At 42.7% G+C, this 22,687-nt stretch overlaps 1 protein-coding gene across 1 annotated transcript; it reads left to right on the top strand.

Moving 5' to 3' along the window:
- The first annotated feature begins 240 nt into the window (after window positions 1–240).
- On the top strand, window positions 241–21,155 carry LOC120022292 (collagen alpha-1(IX) chain-like). The gene is made up of 37 exons (XM_038966194.1): window positions 241–304; window positions 2,651–2,725; window positions 3,822–3,951; window positions 6,278–6,524; window positions 6,823–6,972; window positions 7,239–7,319; window positions 8,037–8,054; window positions 8,262–8,354; window positions 8,534–8,569; window positions 8,959–9,030; window positions 9,821–9,865; window positions 9,975–10,010; window positions 10,160–10,183; window positions 10,320–10,373; window positions 10,636–10,707; window positions 11,097–11,138; window positions 11,394–11,450; window positions 11,710–11,763; window positions 11,912–11,965; window positions 12,341–12,394; window positions 12,497–12,550; window positions 12,706–12,759; window positions 12,884–12,937; window positions 13,154–13,207; window positions 14,830–14,883; window positions 15,204–15,248; window positions 15,341–15,394; window positions 15,515–15,568; window positions 15,818–15,943; window positions 16,044–16,079; window positions 16,185–16,229; window positions 16,333–16,365; window positions 16,512–16,658; window positions 17,130–17,184; window positions 17,458–17,652; window positions 20,671–20,757; window positions 20,947–21,155. The coding sequence occupies exons 1-37, from the start codon at window positions 241–243 to the stop codon at window positions 21,153–21,155; spliced, it is 2,814 nt and encodes a 937-aa protein (XP_038822122.1).
- Window positions 21,156–22,687: the final 1,532 nt, after the last annotated feature.

Below are 22,687 nucleotides of genomic sequence, written 5' to 3'. Positions count from 1 at the left end.
CTGTATGTTACTTCTGTCAGATAATATTGATGTGTCTACGTTAGTTTTAATCTCTTTTAATGTGTCGGTACTCTAAAGCTTTATCAATTTAGGCCAAAGACATGTATGAAGACATCAGATCACTGACCCAGCTGTCCTCTTTCTCTCTCTTTCTCTCTCTCTCTCTTTCGCCATCTCTCTCTCTCCCTTTCTCTTTGTCTCTTTCTCTCTTCCCTCAGGAAGCGACCATGGCACCCAGCAATGTTGCTGTACTCCTCTACCTGCATGGCCCTCCTCTCTCTGCTACTCTCTCCTGCCCTCAGCCGTAAGTTACTCAGAAGCCTTCAGGGTCATGATGGGAACATCACTTCCTCATAACGGTGTACTACTGGGATGTGGTGTTTGCTTGCACAACTACTTTGATATGGATAATTAACTTTCTTTTTGGTATCAAAACACACAAATTGTTTCAGAATACTATCACAGGTCATTCCATTTATTACAATTGCAAATCTATTATGAAGACAGAAATAGCAGACATAGTGTAGCCTACTGTACTAGTCTGTAGATTAATTCAGATAATCTCTTGTTTCTTAATTGTTACAGATGCCGTATCTTAATTTGATCATCCTGTTGTTGCGTACATTTTTTGCATAGCAGGAAATGCAAAGTTTTAGTGTATATGATGTTTACAAAGGCTTCTAAAGTTTGTAGTTTCCACTTAAAAATGTCAGACTTGGTTATCCCTAGTGAAAAATGTCTCAAGCCCTACAAAAAAAAATATATTAATTATAATCCACATAATAATTCACATGATTTTCCTTCTGTAGCAAACTGGCTCAAATTAAGATTCTACATCTGTATAAGCCTCTCTTCCAAGCTGTCAGAGAGATACAATAGCACATATATCTACATTATGGGTGTTTTTCAACATCAAAACAAATACATTTCAGACTTGGGGGAATATCTAATGCAGAAAACAAACCTAATGGTTATTCTTATTACGTGTAATGTGAATGCCATCTTATAGCACGGTTTGCTTTCGCAGTACAAGCACATGATGTGTGGTCTAATAGGTAGCTAGATTCCTTTCCTTTTGGAAATGGTCTGCTTACATCCACTAGTCATCATCATAGCTCTCAGTCACACGTAACGGCGGTGTTGTACTGTAAGAGCTGAGCTGAAGTCCATCTCAATCTCCTGCTCATTTAGCGTAATGACTAGGCGGCTAAAACACTTGGGTTGTATCCAAAGTGACATCCTATTCCCATTATAGTGCACTACTTTTGACCAGAGCCTATAGGGATCTGGTCAAAAGTAGTGCACTATATATGGAATAGGGTGCCATTTGGGACACATACCCTGGTTTTGGAGAGAGAGCCGTTAACTCCTTACAGCCCACACTGCACAGTTAGAGAAGTGTTTATGGCCACTACACACACAGGATAAATACCATCTCCCCAAAGTATCCCCTCCACTCAGCAGTTACGGTGGAGTTGATAGGGGCTTCCAGATGTGTTGCCTCCACAGTCTGCACATCCAAATGAGCTGACTCAGGTTGTTGACTGGGAGTAGAGGCTAGAGGTACTCCGGCACCCAGTGCTGTTTCATTACTTCCAGATCTTTGTTTCCTAGTTTCCCCATGCAATGCATTTTCATCCTCATATCAAACAGGAGGAGGAGGCTAGGAGATTTGTTTTCTGATTCTTGAGTACTTTAGTAGCTTCACGTTGAGATGTTACTGCTACAGTAGAGCAAGGCTCTTTAAAGAAACATCATCAAATGTTTCCGCTGTCGTTGTTTCAAGTTTCAAGGTTCACTTAAGGTTTTAGTTGAGAAGGAAATGTAAAAAATCACCTCAGGTTTCAGTTACATTACATCAGCTCTTTTTTGCAGTGAATCGCATCCAATGACAGTTAACAATTTAGAATCCCAGACAGATATGTAGGCTATATTAAATTAACAAAGACTAAAGACACAATACTAATATTATAGGTCATTCAATCACACAAGAAAAACACAATAGCACAATAGTGTGATTGATGACTCTTGGCTTCTTACATTCGCCCCCAGGGGGACATCTCAATAACTGACAGGAAGATTCATAAATTAACAAAGAAGAGCTATTACCTGTCGGTCTGACCTTCTTTAGTCACTTTACAGACGTTACAGTGTATGTAAGGCAACATGGCACAGTCACACTACAACATTCATCAACATTACCTCTGTCATCCCACACTGACATAGTTAAAGCACATCAAATCAAATCAAATCAAATGTATTTATATAGCCCTTCTTACATCAGCTGATATCTCAAAGTGCTGTACAGAAACCCAGCCTAAAACCCCAAACAGCAAGCAATGCAGGTGTAGAAGTCAAAGTATGTGTCCATTGTTTTCAATACAATACACACGCTGTTCAGTTTGTGCTTGTGTAATTAACTTGAGAAATACAGACGCTGCAGCTTTAAGAATAACCAACATTAAAAATGCATCCAGTGTGGATCATGAGCATAATGTGAATTGGCATTCTTACCTTGTTTTATCACCTGTGATCGATCTCCCGGTGCTTTCCCTTGAAGATGGCACTGTGAATTGTGATTTGGTGTCTGGTTGATGCTGTGAACAGAAACATCCTAACCAAGCTGCTTCCCCTGTGTGTTTTCCGTCAGAGTTAGATCTCAACAGGTTAGATGGGGACACAGCTGTCTGCCCTCCCATGAGAAATGGACAAGATGACCTTCCAGGTAAAGTATACGCTAGATACTAACAATCATATGTTGTCTTTTAGAAATATTGACTATGTGAATATGCGTACTAACTTAGTCGTCTTCATGCCTGGTTGGACACAGCAACAATTTGCTTCCACTGCGGTCTGACTTTGGCCACAGCTTGCTTGCCCTACACCATGAGATGTGGATATAGTTTATGATGTAATCAAAGGAGACCTGCATGGGAAGACATACTACATATCTCAACGTTGTCTCATACACTACAAGATATCGCAGGAGCTCTGAGCCAGTATTAATGAGATGTCTTTCTGTAGCCTAGTCTCACCTCTCTTCAAGACACCAGGTCAGAAGGGACTCCGTATGGAGCAGTAGTTCAACACTATAGTCCCTGTGGTTTTTCTCTTCGCCAGACAGCAAAGACTTACATTTTAAATGACCAGAAAACCACCAGCCTCGGTTTTCAGAAATCCATAAGGAAGCAAAATACAGAATGTCACAATTAAGTTAGCTGCTGTGATTGCTTAGTGAATTGGGCTGGGCTGTCTAAATGCGTAATGACTTGAGACACCTTTAGGTTTCAAATGAGCCACATAAAATATTCCGCTGAAGCCTGAAAGATTTTAGTAGGAACAATTCTAGCTCAGCAAGATGTTAATTGTGTACCAGCGCTCTGGTAGGAACAGATGTACTAGCTGCCTTCAAAGAACATGTTGTACTATGTGTTGCCAGCCCAGGCAAGAGAACAACTAATTATAATAATATGCTAGTAGTATCACTGCACCCAGTGTTTTATACAGAGTATGAAATAAGAATAAACCGTTGAACATAGTAAAGTGCGACAACACCGAAATTCCAAAATGTCCACTTCACGTGACTTGTTGCAAACTAGAATGTGAACCAGAAATATGCCTTTACACTTTTATAACACCATGTGTAGGATACAAAGAAGTCCAGTACCTGTCAATCAGATGCATTGTTTCTTTTTCTACTCCTGGAACACAGTATATAACGTATACTTCACCAGAATGACTATATATGTACAGTAATGTCACGTGTCATTTATTCAGAACGATACAGGACACATCTGGAAATCAGTTTACCTCTCGTTTAGGGTTCGATCTGATCACCCAGTTCCAGTTGGATGTTATTCCTCTGAAGGGGGTGAGGAAGGTGGAGGGCTCCACTCCTCTCCAGGTGGCATACCGCCTCGATAAGGAGGCCAACTTCCAGATTCCTACCAGGTAAGGAAAAACAGAAAAAGAAAATGCCGGAGCTTGTCGATGCAGGTGTTGTATTATTATGGCTTGATAAGGGAGGCCAGCTTTCAATACCTATCAGGTAAAGAAAGAATGAAGAAACCAGAAAGAGCAACACACATATAATCGCTAAACACACACACACACACACACACACACACACACACACACACACACACACACACACACACACACACACACACACACACACACACACACACACACACACACACACACACACACACACAAATAAATGCTTTCCCCTGGGTTGATGCAGGTGTGGTATTATTATAGGTTCCTGACAGGTGTTATCACACTGGGAAACAGCTTGTAATTGGCAGAGAACAACATGTCTGAACCTATTTGGCATTTCTTGGTGACAAGGGGGTAACCCCCACCCCCACCCCCACCCCCCACTGTAACCATGAAATATCTCCTCCCGGAAACACAGAGAGACATATTTCATTATGCTGCATTCTTAGTTGTAGTTTTACTCTCCTGTTCATGTCTGTGCTCATAAAGGATTCTGGGAATCAAAAGAGACTGAGCAGCTTCCTGTGTGAAGAAAGACTGTGTGTATGTGTGTTTGTGTTTGTGTTTGTGTTTGGGTGTGTGTCTTGCCTAGATCAAGCAGTGAATGTGTGGGGATCCTCTAGACTGGTACTGTACCCTGTCATTTGTTTGATCTAAAACCACTACACAATTTGCCATTTTCAGCTTAGACCGTTTGCACATTGCTCAGTAGGCTAGAAGTTGTTGTCAGGTGGTTACCCTTTTTTACATAAGCTGTCTTCCGGTGTTTCACTGGTGGTCTGGTCTGGTCTGGCTAATGACCTGTAGCGGGCCTGTTTACACATTCTGTTGTGTAACATACTGACACCTCCCAGCCTGCCTCATGCCACTCAGGACAACGTGACGGTAATCACAAAAACATGTATCCCTCGGCATCCAGTGGCCAGTCTGTCTGGGCTTTGAAGTCTGTCGTCAGAAGGGTTCCTTTCCGATACCCGTTCCCTTACCACTGCAGGGGATAGAGGCCTACAACACAACACACTTCAAACTTTGGCCTAGGCTGTGAGAGACTTTCTCCCAAGGTGCACTTAACACACACACACACACACACACACACACACACACACACACACACACACACACACACACACACACACACACACACACACACACACACACACACACACACATACACACACACACACACACACACACACACACACACACACACACACACACACACACACACACACACACACAGGCACACAGCAGGAACGTTAGAGTGGTCTTCATTTGTTTTATAGGGTTACAGGAAACTCCTTTTTTATTGCCTTATCTTGATCTATTTACAAGCCGACTGCAGCTCTGCAGCTCCTGTCCATAAAGGCACCACCTATGGAGCCCTTGGCATGGCTAGTTAAAACCCCAGGGCTCGTATTCCTAAATCTTTAAGTAGGAGTGCTGCTCTAGGATCAGTTTTCCCTTTGAGATAATAATGATTTGACTGGAGGGGCCCTGATCTGAGATCAGCATCTGAGACACTTAATGAATACCAGCCTAGAGGTTTCGGACTGGAGAGACTGGAGAGCAATCTGCATGTTAGAAACAGAGACGGGTCGACTGATTGGTTGATCTGTTGATCAGAGCCACTGGGGCTCTGCTTCTGTTTAAAACAGAAGGGTTTGATGTGGAAATAAAGGGCCTCCTTGTTCCTTTGGAGTAATTGTAACTGTTGAGTTATGAATGCATCATGCATTAGAGACAGGGAGAGATGGAGGATAGAGAGAGAGAAAGGAGTGAAGGATGGAGAGCTTTAACATAAAAGTGTTAGGGTTTGATTGATGTCTCCATTCATAATGTTATGGTGGGCGTGAGGAGCTGGACGGCAAATTAAGCACTGTGTGTGATGCTTTGTGATCGTGGCCTGCAGCAGTTTTACCTCTGCTTTGTGATGGTGAGTGTCTTTGACAATAGCCAACGTTAGAGATCTGAAATCATAGAACCAAACTGTGTGTGATGGAAAGCTGCTTTTTTTTACCCACTGCGAAACGTCGCTCTCGGTGCCCTCTTCTCTATGACTCTAACTAAACTGCATTCTTTATGAGAATGATTCAAATGACGATTTTGTAAAGATGCGTTTTAACCCTTTCTTCTGTCCATCCATCCTTCTCCCACTGAGGATGAACTTCCCTAGGGGCTTCCCTGTTGAGGACTCCTTCATGTATCAACCCTTTCCTCTTCTCCTCCCTCTCTCACCCATATTTATCTTAATTTTCATCTTCTGTTCTTCTCCACCCAGGCTCAATTTCCCCCGGGGTTTCCCTGACGAGTACTCCGTCATGGTCACATTCCGTATGATAAAGAACACGGTGAACAAGGTGTGGAACGTGTGGCAGGTAGTGGACGAGGACGGACGGAAGCAGGCGGGGCTCAGGCTAAATGGAGACCAGCAAGCGCTGGAGTACTTCCTGATGGGCCAGGATGGCAACCTGCAGACCGTCACCTTCCCAGGGCTCTCTGTGTTGTTCAACACCAAGTGGCACAAGGTGATGGATTGACTGATGGTACTCCTGGTTCACATTGCAAAATCTAGTAACTATCAAAAATGCCCAATTTTTTCAGAAATCCCAGATGGAAGATTCCTGGAATCAGGAAGGAATAAACAGGGAATTTTGAGAATGTTACTGGAAATGTGCAACCCTACACCTGGTACAATGTATTTAGTGACTGATTACCAAATTAGCATTTTAAAAACGTGTTTATTTAGCGATCAGTCTCCCAATGACATGAACTACGATGGCCCCTGAGGATCAACAACAGTAACCCTATAGCATATCCTTACAGATGATGATTGGGGTGGAGAGAGACCAGGTCACCCTGTATGTGGACTGTCAGCCCGTGGACAAGAAGCCCATCAAGGGGAAAGGCCCCGTCAACACCGAGGGAGATACACTTATTGGGAGGCTGGACGTTGACGCTGATGCTTCTGTTGTGGTGAGTGGGGCAGGGATAGCCTGGTCCCAGATTGGTTTGTGCTGTATTGCCAACAGTTGTGGTCATTGTTTGGGATGACAATAACCATATGAGTTGGCAAGACCGCACAAACAGATCTGGGATCAGGCTAAGGTTGAGAAGGTATTGGTATTGGTTCCCCAATATTTGATTGAAGTTGAAAAATGTTAGGTTACGTTATGTTAAACCATGCCATGCTATTCTATGCTATGTTAAATGATCAATCTCAGGCCATTGTCTCATTCTAGTTTGAACTCCAGTGGATGCTGATCCATTGCGACCCAAAGAGAGCCAATAGAGAGAACTGCCAGGAGCTGCCTGCCATAGAGGTAACAACAACGACCTTGGCTCCACGTGGTCTTTACTTGCTTTGGTTTTAGGTTCATATTGACCAGCAACATAACTTTCACTAACTGGCTTCTGTGAATCTGCACCTGCAAAATTGTGAAGAGATAGGATGGCCTGTTCTACCATTGTAGGAGTGCCATGACTACAATAAATATGTCAAATAAGCACTTCATTTATACTGAGAGAATACTGGCAGCTCTCACTCTCAATTTGGACTAGACACATTTCATAAAGTGGTTCCATTTTGGCAGCATATTCAAGTCTGACTCCTCGGGTCAGAATTGTAGATTAGAGTACATGCTGTTATGAGTGGGCAGAGTCCTATTGTCCCATAGACTGCAGAATAAAAATCTCCCGTCTGTCTTTATGATGCAAATATGTCTATCAATTTGACAATGGTCTATTCCCTCTAGCTTTGAGGGTAACTTTTCTGCGTACAGCAGTATCTTTTCAGTACGCCAACACTAAAATGGTACAGGGGGACTGTAATACTACAGGGACTATAGGTTTACTATGGGGTTCTGTATGTCAATGACAGCATGATATGCTCACAGCCAGAGCCATAGATAGAGCCTATATGATTCTGCTCACAGCTATTGTTTTTAGACAGGTGCTTTAGCTTCTCCTGACACTTTGGGTGAAGGTGGTGTGACTTCTTCACTAACTCTACATGTTTCTCATTTTTCTTGCTTCTTCAGATGTATGCCAATGCTGAGGTATTTATCTTTTCTACCTTCTTTTTTCTTGGTGTTTTTGGGGCAAATAATCTACCTCAATGCTCTGTTGTCTGATTGACTCGATGCTTTGTTACCTTAGTGGTCCAATCAAACTCTGGCTGGAGTAAGACTTTTCTTCACTCCCCTCAGAGTGGCCTTCAGTCCTTGTCATGTACTCATCGACTGTGTTGTCTCTTCACCCTCCAGCCTGACCCCAAGCCTGTCCCTGGCCCTCTTGGTCCCACTGGCCCTGAGGGGCCCCGGGGGCCACACGGAGAGGACGGCAGAGACGGGAGAGATGTAAGTCTATCCACCCCATCCAAACTACATATAGAATGAAAAATGAACCATCGCATTATGTCATTTACCATGCTGGATATTGCCTCAAACTGCATCTTCGACAGACAGTAAACACTTTTCTTGATTCTCTATTCTCAATGACTAGAACGGATAACCAATGTCTTTCTTTTTACTTGCAGGGCCTTCCAGGTTCACCTGGCAGTGCTGGCACTACTGTAAGTAGGATATGCCATATTATTAAATGTGTTTCATTCTCTAAGTATGTATTTAACTCTTTGTTTCCATCCTGCAGCTCAACCTATGTCATTACTTACAATCAATTTAGCTGCAAAAATAGATCAGTGTTCTCTCCTCCACCCTGCCTTCCCCTTATCTCTCATTCTGTCTGTCCTGATGAAAATTGCACATCTTTCATTGATTAAGTTTAACGCTGACCGGCACAGCCACGGTGTATCTTAGCAACGGTGACGAGCAATGCAGATGGATAATAAAGCTGTTTGTCAGATTTCTTTGTGTACAGAGCAATACTTAGCTTTTGTTGTGTCTGCTATGTGTGGCTTTGGTTGTGTCTGTAACTCAGCCGTCTGTTGTGTCTGTAACTCAGGGGGCCAAAGGTGACCAGGGGGAGATCGGTTTGCCTGGACAGAGAGGCCTGTCTGGCTTACCAGGAGCTTCTGTAAGTATCACTACTTCCTACTGTACCACACACAACACACATGGCCTGTCATCCACTCAACACTACCTGTACCACACTCAACCTGTACCACACTCAACCTGTACCACACACACAACCTGTACCACACACACTACCTGTCACCCACTCAACCTGTACCACACACACTACCTGTCACACACTCAACTTGTACCACACACACTACCTGTACCACACACACTACCTGTACCACACTCAACCTGTACCACACACACTACCTGTACCACACACTACCTGTACCACACACTCAACCTGTACCACACACACTACCTGTACCACACACACTACCTGTACCACACACTACCTGTACCACACACTCAACCTGTACCACACACACTACCTGTACCACACACACTACCTGTACCACACTCAACCTGTACCACACTCAACCTGTACCACACACACTACCTGTACCACACTCAACCTGTACCACACACCCTACCTGTCACACACTCAGCTTGTACCACACACACTACCTGTCACACACTCAGCCTGTACCACACACACTACCTGTACCACACACACTACCTGTCACACACTCAGCCTGTACCACACACACTACCTGTACCACACAGTCTCTATTTTGCCTTGTGGAGCAAGACAGGGTTGTTCTCTATCACCTTGTGTATTAGCTTTGGCCATTGATCCGTTTACAGCATCTTTCCACCACTCAACTGATATTATTAGAATTCAAACTAAGGGAGAGAGAATGTTTTAGTTTGTAGATCAATGATTTCTCCTCTTTTTAATGAAGGGAGTGCCTGGTTCAATGGGCCCAAGAGGACCTGTGGGCGAGAGAGTGAGTTATTTTTCTTCCCGGAACCTACTAAAGAAACAATATGTTGCTAATAACTTTAACAGCAGGGACAATGTTAACTAATATTATACTGTTCTGTGTCTAATAACAGGGACTTCAAGGTTTTCCTGGACCAGCAGGCTCTCCCGTAAGTATTCACTATATTTAGATCATTATATATTAATGGGAACATTTTGCTGATATTTATCGCCGTCAAGCCATGGAACATGTCAGTCCACTTATTTTCTATAGCTAAATAACATGACGTAGCTGATCACTTTTTCTCTCATTTCCCAGGGCCCTGAGACAGTTGGACCCCCCGTATGTACTACCACCCCTTCAACATCTTCACATCCTCTTCACCCCGTGTTCTAAACAGCATTAAGACAGCATACAGTATTTTAATCGAGCCCTGCTATAGAATAATCACATAACTTGAGTATGTCGCTCCCTACAGGGCCCGCCTGGGAAAGCAGGAACTCCAGGAGACGATGGGAACATTGGGCCTGAGGTCAGTGTTCAAATAAGGATCACATAGTAATGACTATAGTAATGACTGGTTAAACAGAACACATCCAGCAATAAAAACATACAGGATATGTTAGGAATTCTGCATTACGTGTCGTAGCAGTCATAGTGCACTTCATTGTTCCTTTTGATAGTCTGTGGACGATTTTGTAACATACATTACTGATATGTCAGACTTTTCAGTGTCTAGTAGGACATTCTCTGTGTGTTTCATGTCTAACTGTAACAGTCCATATTGTTATCAGGGTCCCCCTGGGCCTAGAGGGGGTCTGGGTCTCCCTGGTCCCGCTGGTCTACCAGGACCACCTGGACCTGTGGTAAGTACTGATACTAACCTCTAACTTCTGGATCTAACCTGAAATTGGTGAATTCAACATCTGTATCCTGTGTGAATTGACCTCTGTTTTTCCGACTTGGAGTCTTGACCGATGTTCCTCTCTGTGGCTTTGTCTCTTTGGTCTTTCTCATTAATTAACCTAATTATTCATTTGATCAATATTGTCATAAGAGTTCTCTGCGACTTTTAGGGTGGCATCTTAACCCTGACGCAGAGTGATAATCAGTATCACTTCTGCATTAATGGACACTGATTGCACAGCCTCAAACACTGGAGATCTGTGCTGTAGTGTTTGTGGACATCTACACTCTGTTTTAGATGTCACTCCATAGAGATATGTACTGTGTCACTCACTCTGTTGTTTTTAAGGGGCCACCTGGGGCTGGAAAAGCTGAGGGGAGTGGGGATGATGTGAGTCTCTTTTTATCATCTTTCTCAGGGTTAAACCAACTTTCACTGGGTCTGCTGTTGTTGTAATAACTACACTTCAGCTTAATTCACACTTCCCTTAGACATTGTTGTTGTTGCTGCCATTTCATTCTGACAAATCTGCATGTGGAACATTGGTAGCTATATTGTTCTTCAGTCAGTGGCTATCGAGGAAGTGAGCCCCCCTGCAGGTGTAGTGATAATGTAATATCTGTGTCTGTCTACGTTTGTCGGCAGTGCCCTGCTGCCTGTCCAGCTGGACCACAGGGAAACCCAGGGCTATCAGGGATGAAGGTGAGGAATCTTAGTGACAGACACTGAATGAAATACATACCTGGCTTTGGGCACCAGATCCCGTATCATTATTCACACCATTGTGGCCATTGGTTTTCTCTGATACCAGTAACTGATCATTGAATGGATTGATGTATGACTTATCCAGACGCTCAAAGCGCTTTACATTGTGGGAGGAAAATCACTGTATGAACCACCAATGTGAGCTTCTGGTAGTTGATGCTATTCAGTCTGAACTGGATTGTTATGTCATCTCCAGGGACACAAGGGATTACCAGGTGACAATGGAGCTGCAGGGGAAGCTGGACAAAAGGTATGACAAGCAATCAATTCTAATGTTTAGTGAAAAAGTGTGATGTTTGACAATGCGCTTAAGTACATTGGGTGCTTAGGGTGATTATTCAAGCACACAAATCGCTAGATGTGAGTATTTGTGTTTTTCCTATGTTGCTAATCCACAGGGTGAGCCAGGACCATCTGGGGTGCAGGGCCTAACAGGCAAGATGGGAGATGATGTAAGAACCGTCCTTGCTCTGAAATATACCAACACATACAGGCTGACATTCTACTTCACTGTCTGATATCGAAAATCCCAGTCGCTTGTTTTGTATTTTCTACACCTATTTTCTCCTGTTCCAAGCAGAACATAGGTCATGAGAATGCCGACATTTCTGCCTCTAATGGAAATGGGTATTTTGAGCACACTATAACGTTACATAGGATTTCTGCCTAAAGCAAAAAATGCACATTCAGAGATGATACATAAGATTTTTTGCTTCAAGTCAAATTGGTCGTACAACCAGCCATTTATAACTGTTTATTGTTTTTGCTGTGCATCACTGTGAATCCTATTAAATATAATACATTTTCACATCTGTAATGCATTCCAGGGACAAAGAGGTAGTGTTGGTTTTCCTGGTAGTTCTGGAGATAAAGGAGACAGGGTAAGGGTTTAATTAAAACAATATTTACTACAAGTCTTGTAAATGTTCTACTTTAGTGTTTAGGGTCTAAAACTCACTATCCATGTTCTCTCCTCCTCTCAGGGTCCCCCTGGTTTCAACGGCATCCCAGGACCCACCGGACCACCGGGTTCTCCTGTAAGCACTACTCATTTAATCAACTCAGTCAATTATAACTGCCATTTTCAATCATTGACTGGAGGACAGACTGTGGTTGACATTACCTAGGACTGAACGGTGTTTTCCAAAATGTCTGACATTATGTTCTGTAGTGACTACTTGTTTTCTGTTAGGGTATGGAGGGCATTCGTGGACGTCAGGGTCTGGAGGGAGAAAAAGGTGATGATGTGAGTATCTCCTCTCTTCTACAGTATCTCTAGTGTTTTTACTGGGCTTTCTAAATATGGTTTTGTTCCAAGCCTTTCTGTTCACCTAAATTGTTGCATGGTTAATTGCATGGGCGTTTCTCAGGGAGCCATCGGTCCTCAGGGAGATCAGGGTCCTGTTGGTGCAAAGGGAGACACTGTGAGTAAACAAACAATACGACATAAATTGAACTTATTTCCTTACTAATAAGTCATCAGATGGATGCAGGATCCGTTTGTAGTGTTAGTTGTATAGTTAGATTGACCTGAACAATTCATATTGTGTAACATCGCTTATTTTTTATGAGTGTGATTATGACACTGAGGTTTTGTTGCTGTTGTTGTTGTTGTGGTCAATGATGAACTGTGATTACAGGGTACTCCTGGGGCAGACGGCATGGATGGACTCCCTGGAGTGGATGGAGCTAAGGTCAGTCTACGTTTTATGGCTACTTACTGTACATACAGTTGAAGTCGGAAGTTTACATACACCTTAACCAAATACATTTAAACTCAGTTTATCACAATTGCTGACATTTGACCCGAGTAGAATTGTCCTGTCTTAGGTCAGTTTGGATCACCACTTTATTTTAAGAATGTGGAATGTAAGAATAATAGTAGAGACAATTATTTATTTCAGCTTTATTTCTTTCATCACATTCCCAGTGGGTCAGAAGTTTACATACACTCTATTAGTATTTGGTAGCATTGCCTTTAAATTGTTTAACTTGGGTCTTAAGTTTTGGGTAGCCTTCCACAAGCTTCCCACAATAAGTTGGGTGAATTTTGGCCCATTCCTCCTGACAAAGCTGGTGTAACTGAGTCAGGTTTGCAGGCCTCCTTGCTCGCACAAGCTTTTTCAGTTCTGCCAACACATTTTCAATATATCCACATAATTTCCCTGCCTCATGATGCCATCTATTTTGTGAAGTACACCAGTCCCTCCTGCAGCAAAGCACCCCTACAACATGATGCTGCCACCCCCGTGCTTCATGGTTGGGATGGTGTTCTTCGGCTTGCAAGCATCCCCCTTTTCCTCCAAACATAACGATGGTCATTATGGCCAAACAGTTCTATTTTTGTTTCATCAGACCAGAGGACATTTATCCAAAAAGTACAATCTTTGTCTCCATGTGCAGTTGCAAACCGTGGTCTGGCTTTTTATGCCGGTTTTGAAGCAGTGGCTTCTTCCTATCTGTGTGGCCTTTCAGGTTATGTCGATATAGGACTTGTTTTACTGTGGATATAGATACTTTTGTACCTGTTTGCTCCAGCATCTTCACAAGGTCCTTTGGTGTTGTTCTGGGATAGATTTGCACTTTTCGCACCAAAGTACATTCATCTCTAGGAGACAGAATGCGTCTCCTTCCTGAGCGGTAAGATGGCTGCGTAGTCCCATGCTGTTTATACTTGCGTACTATTGTTTGGACAGATGAACGTGGAATCTTCAGGTGTTTGTAAATTGCTCCCAAGGATGAACCAGACTTGTGGAGGTCTACAATTTTTTTTCTGAGGTCTTGGCTGATTTCTTTTGATTTTCTCATGACGTCAAGCAAAGAGGCACTGAGTTTGAAGGTAGGCCTTCAAATGCATCCACAGGTACACCTCCAATTGACTCAAATTATGTCAATTAGCCTATCAGAAGCTTCTAAAGCCATGACATAATTTTCTGGAATTTTCCAAGCTATTTAAAGGCACAGTCAACTTAGTGAATGTAAACGTCTGACCCACTGGAATTGTGATACAGTGAATTATAAGTGAAATAATCTGTCTGTAAACAATTGTTGGAAGAATTACTTGTGTCATGCACAAAGTAGATGTCCTAACTGACATGCCAAAACTATAGTTTATTAACAAGAAACTTGTGGAGTGGTTGAAAATTAGTTTTAATGACTCCAACCTAAGTGTATGTAAACTTCCAACTTCAACTGTATATATAGTTTAGTATACTTAGTTAGTACAGTTTAAATAAAGAGAATATATCCAGGCTTACACGATCTGTCAAGAAATCAATCTGTTATCCTGTGAACATACCTGTCATCTTTCCAACAGGGAGGAGCTGGCGTTCCTGGGACTGTAGGAATCAGGGGTATCGTCGGAATTCCAGTGAGTCTAATATTAATCTTTGACGTTTGTATAAAATAATTATAATTAATCTAAGAATATAATTATAAATTAGATTACCTTTTGTTGGTCTTAAAAGGAAAGCAAAAGCTATGAAAATCAATAGAGCGGTTGGTTGCCTTCGAGTCAAACCACACTGCAGACCAGATTAATAAAACATTTATACGGGTCAGAGGTCATAGCAGGGGAAACAGAATCAACAGAAACAACACAACAAGGAAGTAGTCCATCCCTTATGTTGTAATGCTCTCAAAAATAACACGTACGGTATTCTGAGAATATCCTGTGTGTTGTTTCTGCAGGGTTTCCCAGGAAAGCAGGGGCTGGTTGGAGCTGGAGGTGCCAAGGTAAAATGTGTGTGTGTCTGTGTGCGTGCGTGTCTTGGATACAGTTTCATTCCTTGTGTTTGTCTATTGTAAACAGTATGCTTTTTGTGCAGGGTGACACAGGAGCTGACGGACCAGTAGGATCAATCGGAGTTCCTGGGAAAACAGTGAGTATCAAATTTCACACTTAAGTGTTTACTATCACTCAACACTGCTAGCCATGATTGTGGATCCATATTCTACTGATGGTGCTGAAGATGCTTAAAAATACTATATTGTTTGTTTAGGGGGCAACTGGACCAGCAGGAGAAGATGGAAAACCAGGAGACAAAGGAACTACTGTAAGTTGACAATTATTTAAATTTTATTCAATTTCAACAGTTTATAATAGTCTGTTATTAAATCTACAATACAGTAGTCATTTTTTATTCATATATTCAACTATGATTGTCATGCATACTGCTCATCAATAACAATCCCTACATCTGACTGTAACAATGAGCTGACAGCTGAACTCCTTAAACCCACAATTATTAGATGACCTTTAATGATAACCATGAGTCTTATTGATCCTGCTTCACTCTCCCCAGGGCGAGACCGGAAAGCAGGGACCAGTGGGGGTCACAGGTGATACAGGCATGCAGGGTGACAAAGGGGACAAAGGTGACACTGGTGAAAAGGGACTGAAGGGTCACACTGGATACAAGGGAGACCAAGTGAGTCCTGATGTGTAGTAGTTTATTGTTTTAGTAATAGTTGTCAGTTTGTAGATTAAGGTGTTTGAATGACTTCTGATTTCCTGTGTCTTGTTCCTAGGGTCCTATTGGTCCCACTGGCCCAAAGGGAAGTGAAGTAAGTCCATGGATTCACATCAATACCATATATCATTTGAACAATGAGACAGTATTCTTTTGTAAGATACAGTGTCTGTATTGACAATCTTACCTCTGTCCTCAGGGTGATCCAGGTCTTACAGGAGATTCTGGAGTCAAGGGAGACCAGGTATATGTTCTACTGAGAGATACATTTGATCTAGCTTTAGTATTCCACTGTATTTGTAGTTACTACAAGGGTCCTAATTCAGTCGAGTATTGTTGTTTTATAGGGTCCTTCTGGTGTTCCTGGAATCAAAGGAGAGGTACAGAACAATGTCACAGTTTAATTGATTGGTTGATTGGTTGGTTAATCAATTGGTTGATTGGTTGGTTGGTTGATGGAATAATTGAATGCTGTATGGTGTACAGTTAACATTTAAGTCGTGTTGTGTTGTCCACTCACGTCTAGGTTGGAGAGAAGGGCATGAGGGGATATACTGGGGAAAATGGTAGACCAGGGCAGCCGGGTCATGAGGGTTTGACCGGTCCCCAGGGAGCCAATGGACTGGAGGGAGAGAGAGGGTTACATGGATCACCTGGGCCTAGAGGCCTACCTGTAAGTACCTTTAACCTGGGCCTATAGGCCTACCTGTAATTACTTTTAACCTGGGCCTAGAAGCCTACCTGTAAGTACCTTTAACCTGGGCCTAGAGGCCTAACTGTAATTACTTTTAACCTGGGCCTTACAGGTTTTAACCTGGGCCTAGAGGCTTACCTGTAAGTACCTTTAACCTGGGCCTAGAGGCCTACCTGTAATTACCTTTAACCTGGGCCTAGAGGCCTACCTGTAATTACCTTTAACCTGGGCCTAGAGGCCCACCTGTAATTACCTTTAACCTGGGCCTAGAGGACTACCTGTAATTACCTATAACCTGGGCCTAGGGGCCTACCTGTAAGTACCTTTAACCTGGGCCTAGAGGCCTACCTGTAATTACCTTTAACCTGGGCCTCTTCCAAGCAAGTGAAGGACAACTGTAATACACACTGGTGTTAATTAATATACTTTTCACCCTTCCAAATCCAATAGGGTCCTAAAATGAATGATATCAAACTTCGTGAAGTATGCTCAGCAATTGTTGAAGGTACGTGAATATTGTGTAGCCTACACACTGTAACAATCATTACATTTACATTTAAGTCATTTAGCAGACGCTCTTATCCAGAGCGACTTACAAGTACATACATTCATACTTTTTTTGTACTGGCCCCCCGTGGGAATCGAACCCACAACCCTGGCGTTGCAAGCGCCATGCTCTACCAACTGAGCCACACGGGGCCTACCTGTAATCATTTAAGGCAGACTGCCATGTAGGGTGCTTTGTTCAACTGACATTTGAAAAATTCTCTCCATCTAGAACACTTAGCAGAGTTTAAGAAAGAGGTCCTAAAGAAACCAGCAGCGATCGGGGCCCCTGGAATGGCAGGACTGCGGGGCCCCGCAGGTCCACCGGGCCCAGCAGGGACTGCAGGAGAGGCCGGTCCCAGAGGACTGATGGGAATGAAGGGACCACCTGGATACTTTGGGTTACCAGGCACACCTGGAAAACAAGGTAGGACTACGTGGATACCCAAAGATTTTTTATTTATTTTATTTTATTTATCCGTTATTTTACCAGGTAAGTTGACTGAGAACACGTTCTCATTTGCAGCAACGACCTGGGGAATAGTTACAGGGGAGAGGAGGGGGATGAATGAGCCAATTGTAAGATGATCAAAGATAACGGGGGAATTATATATCAATAACTTGCTAGATAAAGGTGAAATGTATAAAGAACTGATCATTCCAATGGAATACTTCGGCCATCTTGGAAATGGCCATTTCATTGTGTACGGTAGAGAACATAGAAACTACAACCACAAAAGTATAGACACAGTACAAATACTTAGGCCTTCTATTTGTCCATTATAGTGTATTTCTGTAGAGGGCCCACAGCCGTACTGATGGATGCACTCTATTTAAACCTATTTAAATATTTTACAGAAATACTGCGTTGTCTGGCCTCCAGGTTCATTGCCGCCACAGTACAGTAGCTTAGTGCCAGGGTTGGGGAATAAAGGATTACATGTTATCCGTTATATGTAAGGGATTACATTTTTTTTGTAACTAATCAGTTACATGTAAGGGATTACCAAAAAAACGGTAACTGTAATCTGTTACATTGCCAGCAAAAATATTGTAATCATGTTAGTGAAACTTTTAAAAACTAGATGATTAATTCGAGGATGATTTTTTAATTCAGAAAGGAGATTTGGACACTTCTCTGTTTTCTCAATGACATTGAAATCAGCATTGAAAAAAGGCGCACGTTTAAACTTGTTCCACCTGAGCGAGTCTGACCAGAAGTTAGAGACCACTATGATGACACACCAAATGGGTTTTATGGATCGCAGGAAAAGAGCAGGAATAGGCTTTTGTAGGCTACAGTCCAAGCTATGTCTTCCAATGGTGCGACTGCTGTCCGTATCCAAAGATTATCCAACTTGAATAAACGCTTGGAGGTAAGGACGACAGCAGTGGTGTAGTCTATGGCGATACGGATATCACTTATTATTGATATCTACTTAGCGCTTTGATGTGAATCACACTGCTGCTCTCTCATTAGCTATTTGAGCTTTACGGGATTGTGGTTGTTGTAGATGGCTGTTCACAAGTCTAAATGTGTATTTGAACCCAATAATGGTTGTATTTGAACCAAATAATGGTTGAATTCAAGAAGTTTAAGCTGCCTATCAATCATTGTTTTTGAAACCAGCGGACAGCCAGTGAAAAATGCGCTCTTGCAACAGCTGCACAGTGCGGATCCCAGCCTATAGAATAAAAGTGGGTCTTTCTAATTCATGCTGATAAAAATAATACATCCATAGACCTAATGGACACATGTTCAAACTCACACACTTTTGATAGACTTAAAGGGGCAATATGTAGTTGCTACATACATTTTTGGATTTATACATATATATATATATATATACATGACCGTTCAAAAGTTTGTGGTCACAGAACAGCGCAAACTGGCTCAAACCAGAATAGAAAGAGGAGTGGGAGGCCCCGGTGCACAACTGAGCAAGAGGACAAGTATATTAGAGTGTCTAGTTTGAGAAACAGATGCCAAACAAGTCCTCAACTGGCAGCTTCATTAAATAGTACCCGCAAAACACCAGTCTCAACGTCAACAGTGAAGAGGCGACTCCGGGATGCTGGCCTTCTAGGATGAGTTCCTCTGTCCAGTGTCTGTGTTCTTTTGCCCATCTTAATCTTTTATTTTTATTGGCCAGGCTGAGATATGGCTTTTACTTTGCAACTCTGACTAGAAGGTCATCATCCCGGAGTCACCTCTTCACTGTTGATGTTGAGACTGGTGTTTTGCGGGTACTATTTAATGAAGCTGCCAGTTGAGGACTTGTGAGGCATCTGTTTCTCAAACTAGACACTCTAATGTACTTGTCCTCTTGCTCAGTTGTGCACCGGGGCCTCCCACTCCTCATTCTATTCTGGTGAGAGCCAGTTTGCGCTGTTCTGTGAAGGGAGTAGTAATTGTTTCATCTGTGGATTTGCCCTTTAAACAGCTGCATATTATCAAGATATCAAAGTGTCACCAACATAAAGGTAAACAATAGGCCTATAGCAAATGCAGCATATGGCATTCATTTTTCACATGTAAATAGAACTTTTCAGTAGTGCTCAAAGCATGCCAACCCATGAGCACAGCATTTATTTTTCAACTCGAATCAATGTGCCTAATCCGTTCACCATGACAACAAAATCATAAACAACAGAGTAGAGCTGGCTAATAAGTCCTTAGTTTTGGGGTTATGCTCAGGTAAACAATTTGGCTAATCTATACTTCCATATTTCCAAGTCCTATTCTTGAAGATCAAAGGGTATAACATTTATTAGAATGACTGGAATTCTGATAGACTTTGGTTTTTAATGTAAAGAGATGATTTAATCGTATTATTATATGTAGTAGAAAGCGATGGGTTAGAAGAAGCCTACATATCCAACCCATAAAGTAATATGTAACATCCATATATGGCCAGCTATGTAAACTTTAACATTGATTTATCCTGCAGTAGACGTGGTTCAATTTGTAACATACGCTTTTGTCTTCTTATGATGCCTCTTAAGGGGAAAGTAATCTAAAGGTAACTGAATGTAATCAGATTACGTTACTGAGTTTTCGTAATCCAAAAGTTACTGATTACAATTTTGGACAAGTAACTAGTATCTGTAACATATTAAATTTAGAAAGTAACCTCCCCAACCCTGCTTAGTGCTCTGAAAGAGCTTGTACAGTGTGTTTGTACAGTTTGTTCTTTGTAGATGGTCTTGAGTCATGCCTTCACATCCAGGGCTAAATCAGACAACACAGCAAAGTCCCTCTCTGATAAATCCTGTTAATTGCATCTCTTTTGTTGACACACACACACCCATGCATGTACTCGCGCACACACACACCTACACACAAACAAAAACACACAAATAAATACCTCCTGTGGGGATAATAGCCCATTTCAGACAGTCAATGTACAACATGTGAAAGGAAATGTCTTCCTCTTCTCTGTAGGTGATGCTGGTGTAAAGGGGGATACAGGACATAAGGGAGAAAACGGAGTGGGAATCCCAGGAAGTTCAGGCGAGCCAGGCCCACAAGGTAACACCACCCCTCCCCCCATTCTTATCTTTAGCTCCTCAAGTTTATGTCAATACTTTAGCTCAGCAGGCTAACACAGTCTGGTGTCGCTCAAGAGACCTGGGTTTGAACCCAGTTGGTCACACATAGACATGACGAGGCGTTGTTTAGTACCTGTTGCCATCATCTCCCTCATCCTTTGTCTCTCAGGTGTGGCTGGCGTCCCTGGCATCGGGAAGGACGGTAAAGATGGAGCTCCCGGTAAAGACGGTGTTAATGGTAGCCCAGGTGCCTCTGGTTCCAGGGGGGCTACAGGAGCCCCAGGGTATTGTGACCCCTCAAACTGTATAGGCAGTCCCCCACCTCTCTATATGATGAGTGGGGGGAAGAAATCCTCCAGCTACAGCAAGGGGCCGTGAGGAACACAAACAGAAGCTCGGAACACATTGCATCTCTAGCAGCAGCAAGACAGACGTGAGGTACCCAGGTCAGGAGTGGTAATACATGGGAGTCTTCACATGTCTCCCTCATCGCACCACAGAACCAAAGAGAAACAGAGACAAGGCAAATGTAATTTAGAATACTGTATAGATATTTTTCTAGCTTTTCATCTTTTTGACTGATGCATCGTTTTTTGTGCAGAGAGCTTATCTGATGTTATGCATTCTAAGACAGCTGCTATTGATTTTAAGCTAGCCTTTCAACTGATCAGTGGCCCATCATGGCCCAAGTGCTGTCCCAAAGACAAATTACACAAACTTCTAAAATGACCATATTGTTTAAATTCATGTTGTTCCATTCATACCCACAGATTCAGGTAGACAAACAGGGCAACGTTTTCAACTAACACAAAGGAAAATACTGTATGTATTTTACTTCTATTCATGTACTGTTTAATTCCTTGTTTAAATAAATTCATTAAAAAATGTCCTCACCAGCACCATGACCAGTACGAGGTTCAGCCTTTCACAAATAACAAAACCTCAAACTGCGCTTTGGAATCATTCATTTTCAATATTGATCAATGAACAAGTAAATAACGGCAAAAGTCCACTACCATGATGAGCCATAGACAGATACTGGTAGTTCATGTTTTCATTCAGTCACTTGAACATAGGATAATCTATGTTATACAGAAGTTGTACAGTACGAGTACACATGTGTTTCCCTGTTGTTGTTTTTTCTAACAATGTAATAAACTATTTTGTTTGGGAAATATTGCACATCAGACCCGTGAGTTGTTTTTGTGAACAGCTACCTTTACCTTTAGGGAAGCATTTTAGAACAAACCGTTCGTCCATTTTTTTATATTGGCCCTCCAGGGAAGATATAACATGGCATTTTTCATGGTATCCAATAGATAGTTACAGTCTTGTCCCATCGCTGCAACTCCCATATGGACTCGGGAGAAGCAAAGGTCGAGAGCCATGCATCGCCTGAAGCACGACCCTGCCAAGCCGTACTCCTCACTTAACCCGGAAGCCAGCCACACTAATGTATCAGAAGGAAAAACAGTACACCTGGCTACCGTGTCAGAATGCATGCGCCCGGCCCACCACAGGAGTCACCGGAACGCGATGGGAAAAGGACTTTCCGGCCGGCCAAACCCTCCCCTAAGCCGGACGGCACTGGGCCAATTGTGTGCCACCTCATGGGTCTCCCAGTCGCGGCTGGCTGCGCCACAGCCCGGGATCGAACCCGGATCTGTAGTGACGCCTCTGGTGTATAGACTCAGAGAATGGGATGTTGACTCTCCTCTCTCAGTAACTAGGCAACGGTGGACTGGAAGACCCTGCTGACGTTTGTAACAAAAACTGATCAAACTGGTCCCCTGGAGGTCTTGGTCCATCCCCTGGATGCCTTAGACCGCTGCGCCACCTGGGAGGCCCAAAATACTATGTATTGACAGCTTTGTGACTTTCAGCATTACAATTTGAGAGATGTTTTGTGA

The sequence above is a fragment of the Salvelinus namaycush genome, chromosome 27 (genome assembly GCF_016432855.1).
Source record: "Salvelinus namaycush isolate Seneca chromosome 27, SaNama_1.0, whole genome shotgun sequence".
Lineage (NCBI taxonomy): Eukaryota > Metazoa > Chordata > Actinopteri > Salmoniformes > Salmonidae > Salvelinus > Salvelinus namaycush.
The sequence above is the reverse complement of the archived record's forward strand: the minus strand, read 5'-3'. Positions and strand labels throughout refer to the sequence as shown.

What these genes read in the sequence shown, in the direction of transcription:
- LOC120022292 (XM_038966194.1), top strand. Translation starts at nt 241, where the DNA reads ATGTTGCTGTACTCCTCTACCTGCATGGCCCTCCTCTCTCTGCTACTC. An exon ending in AACTTCCAGATTCCTACCAG is followed by an intron (nt 3,952 to 6,277) that starts GTAAGGAAAAAC and finishes TTCTCCACCCAG; the next exon opens with GCTCAATTTCCCCCGGGGTT. An exon ending in AGGGAGAAAAAGGTGATGAT is followed by an intron (nt 12,760 to 12,883) that starts GTGAGTATCTCC and finishes GGCGTTTCTCAG; the next exon opens with GGAGCCATCGGTCCTCAGGG.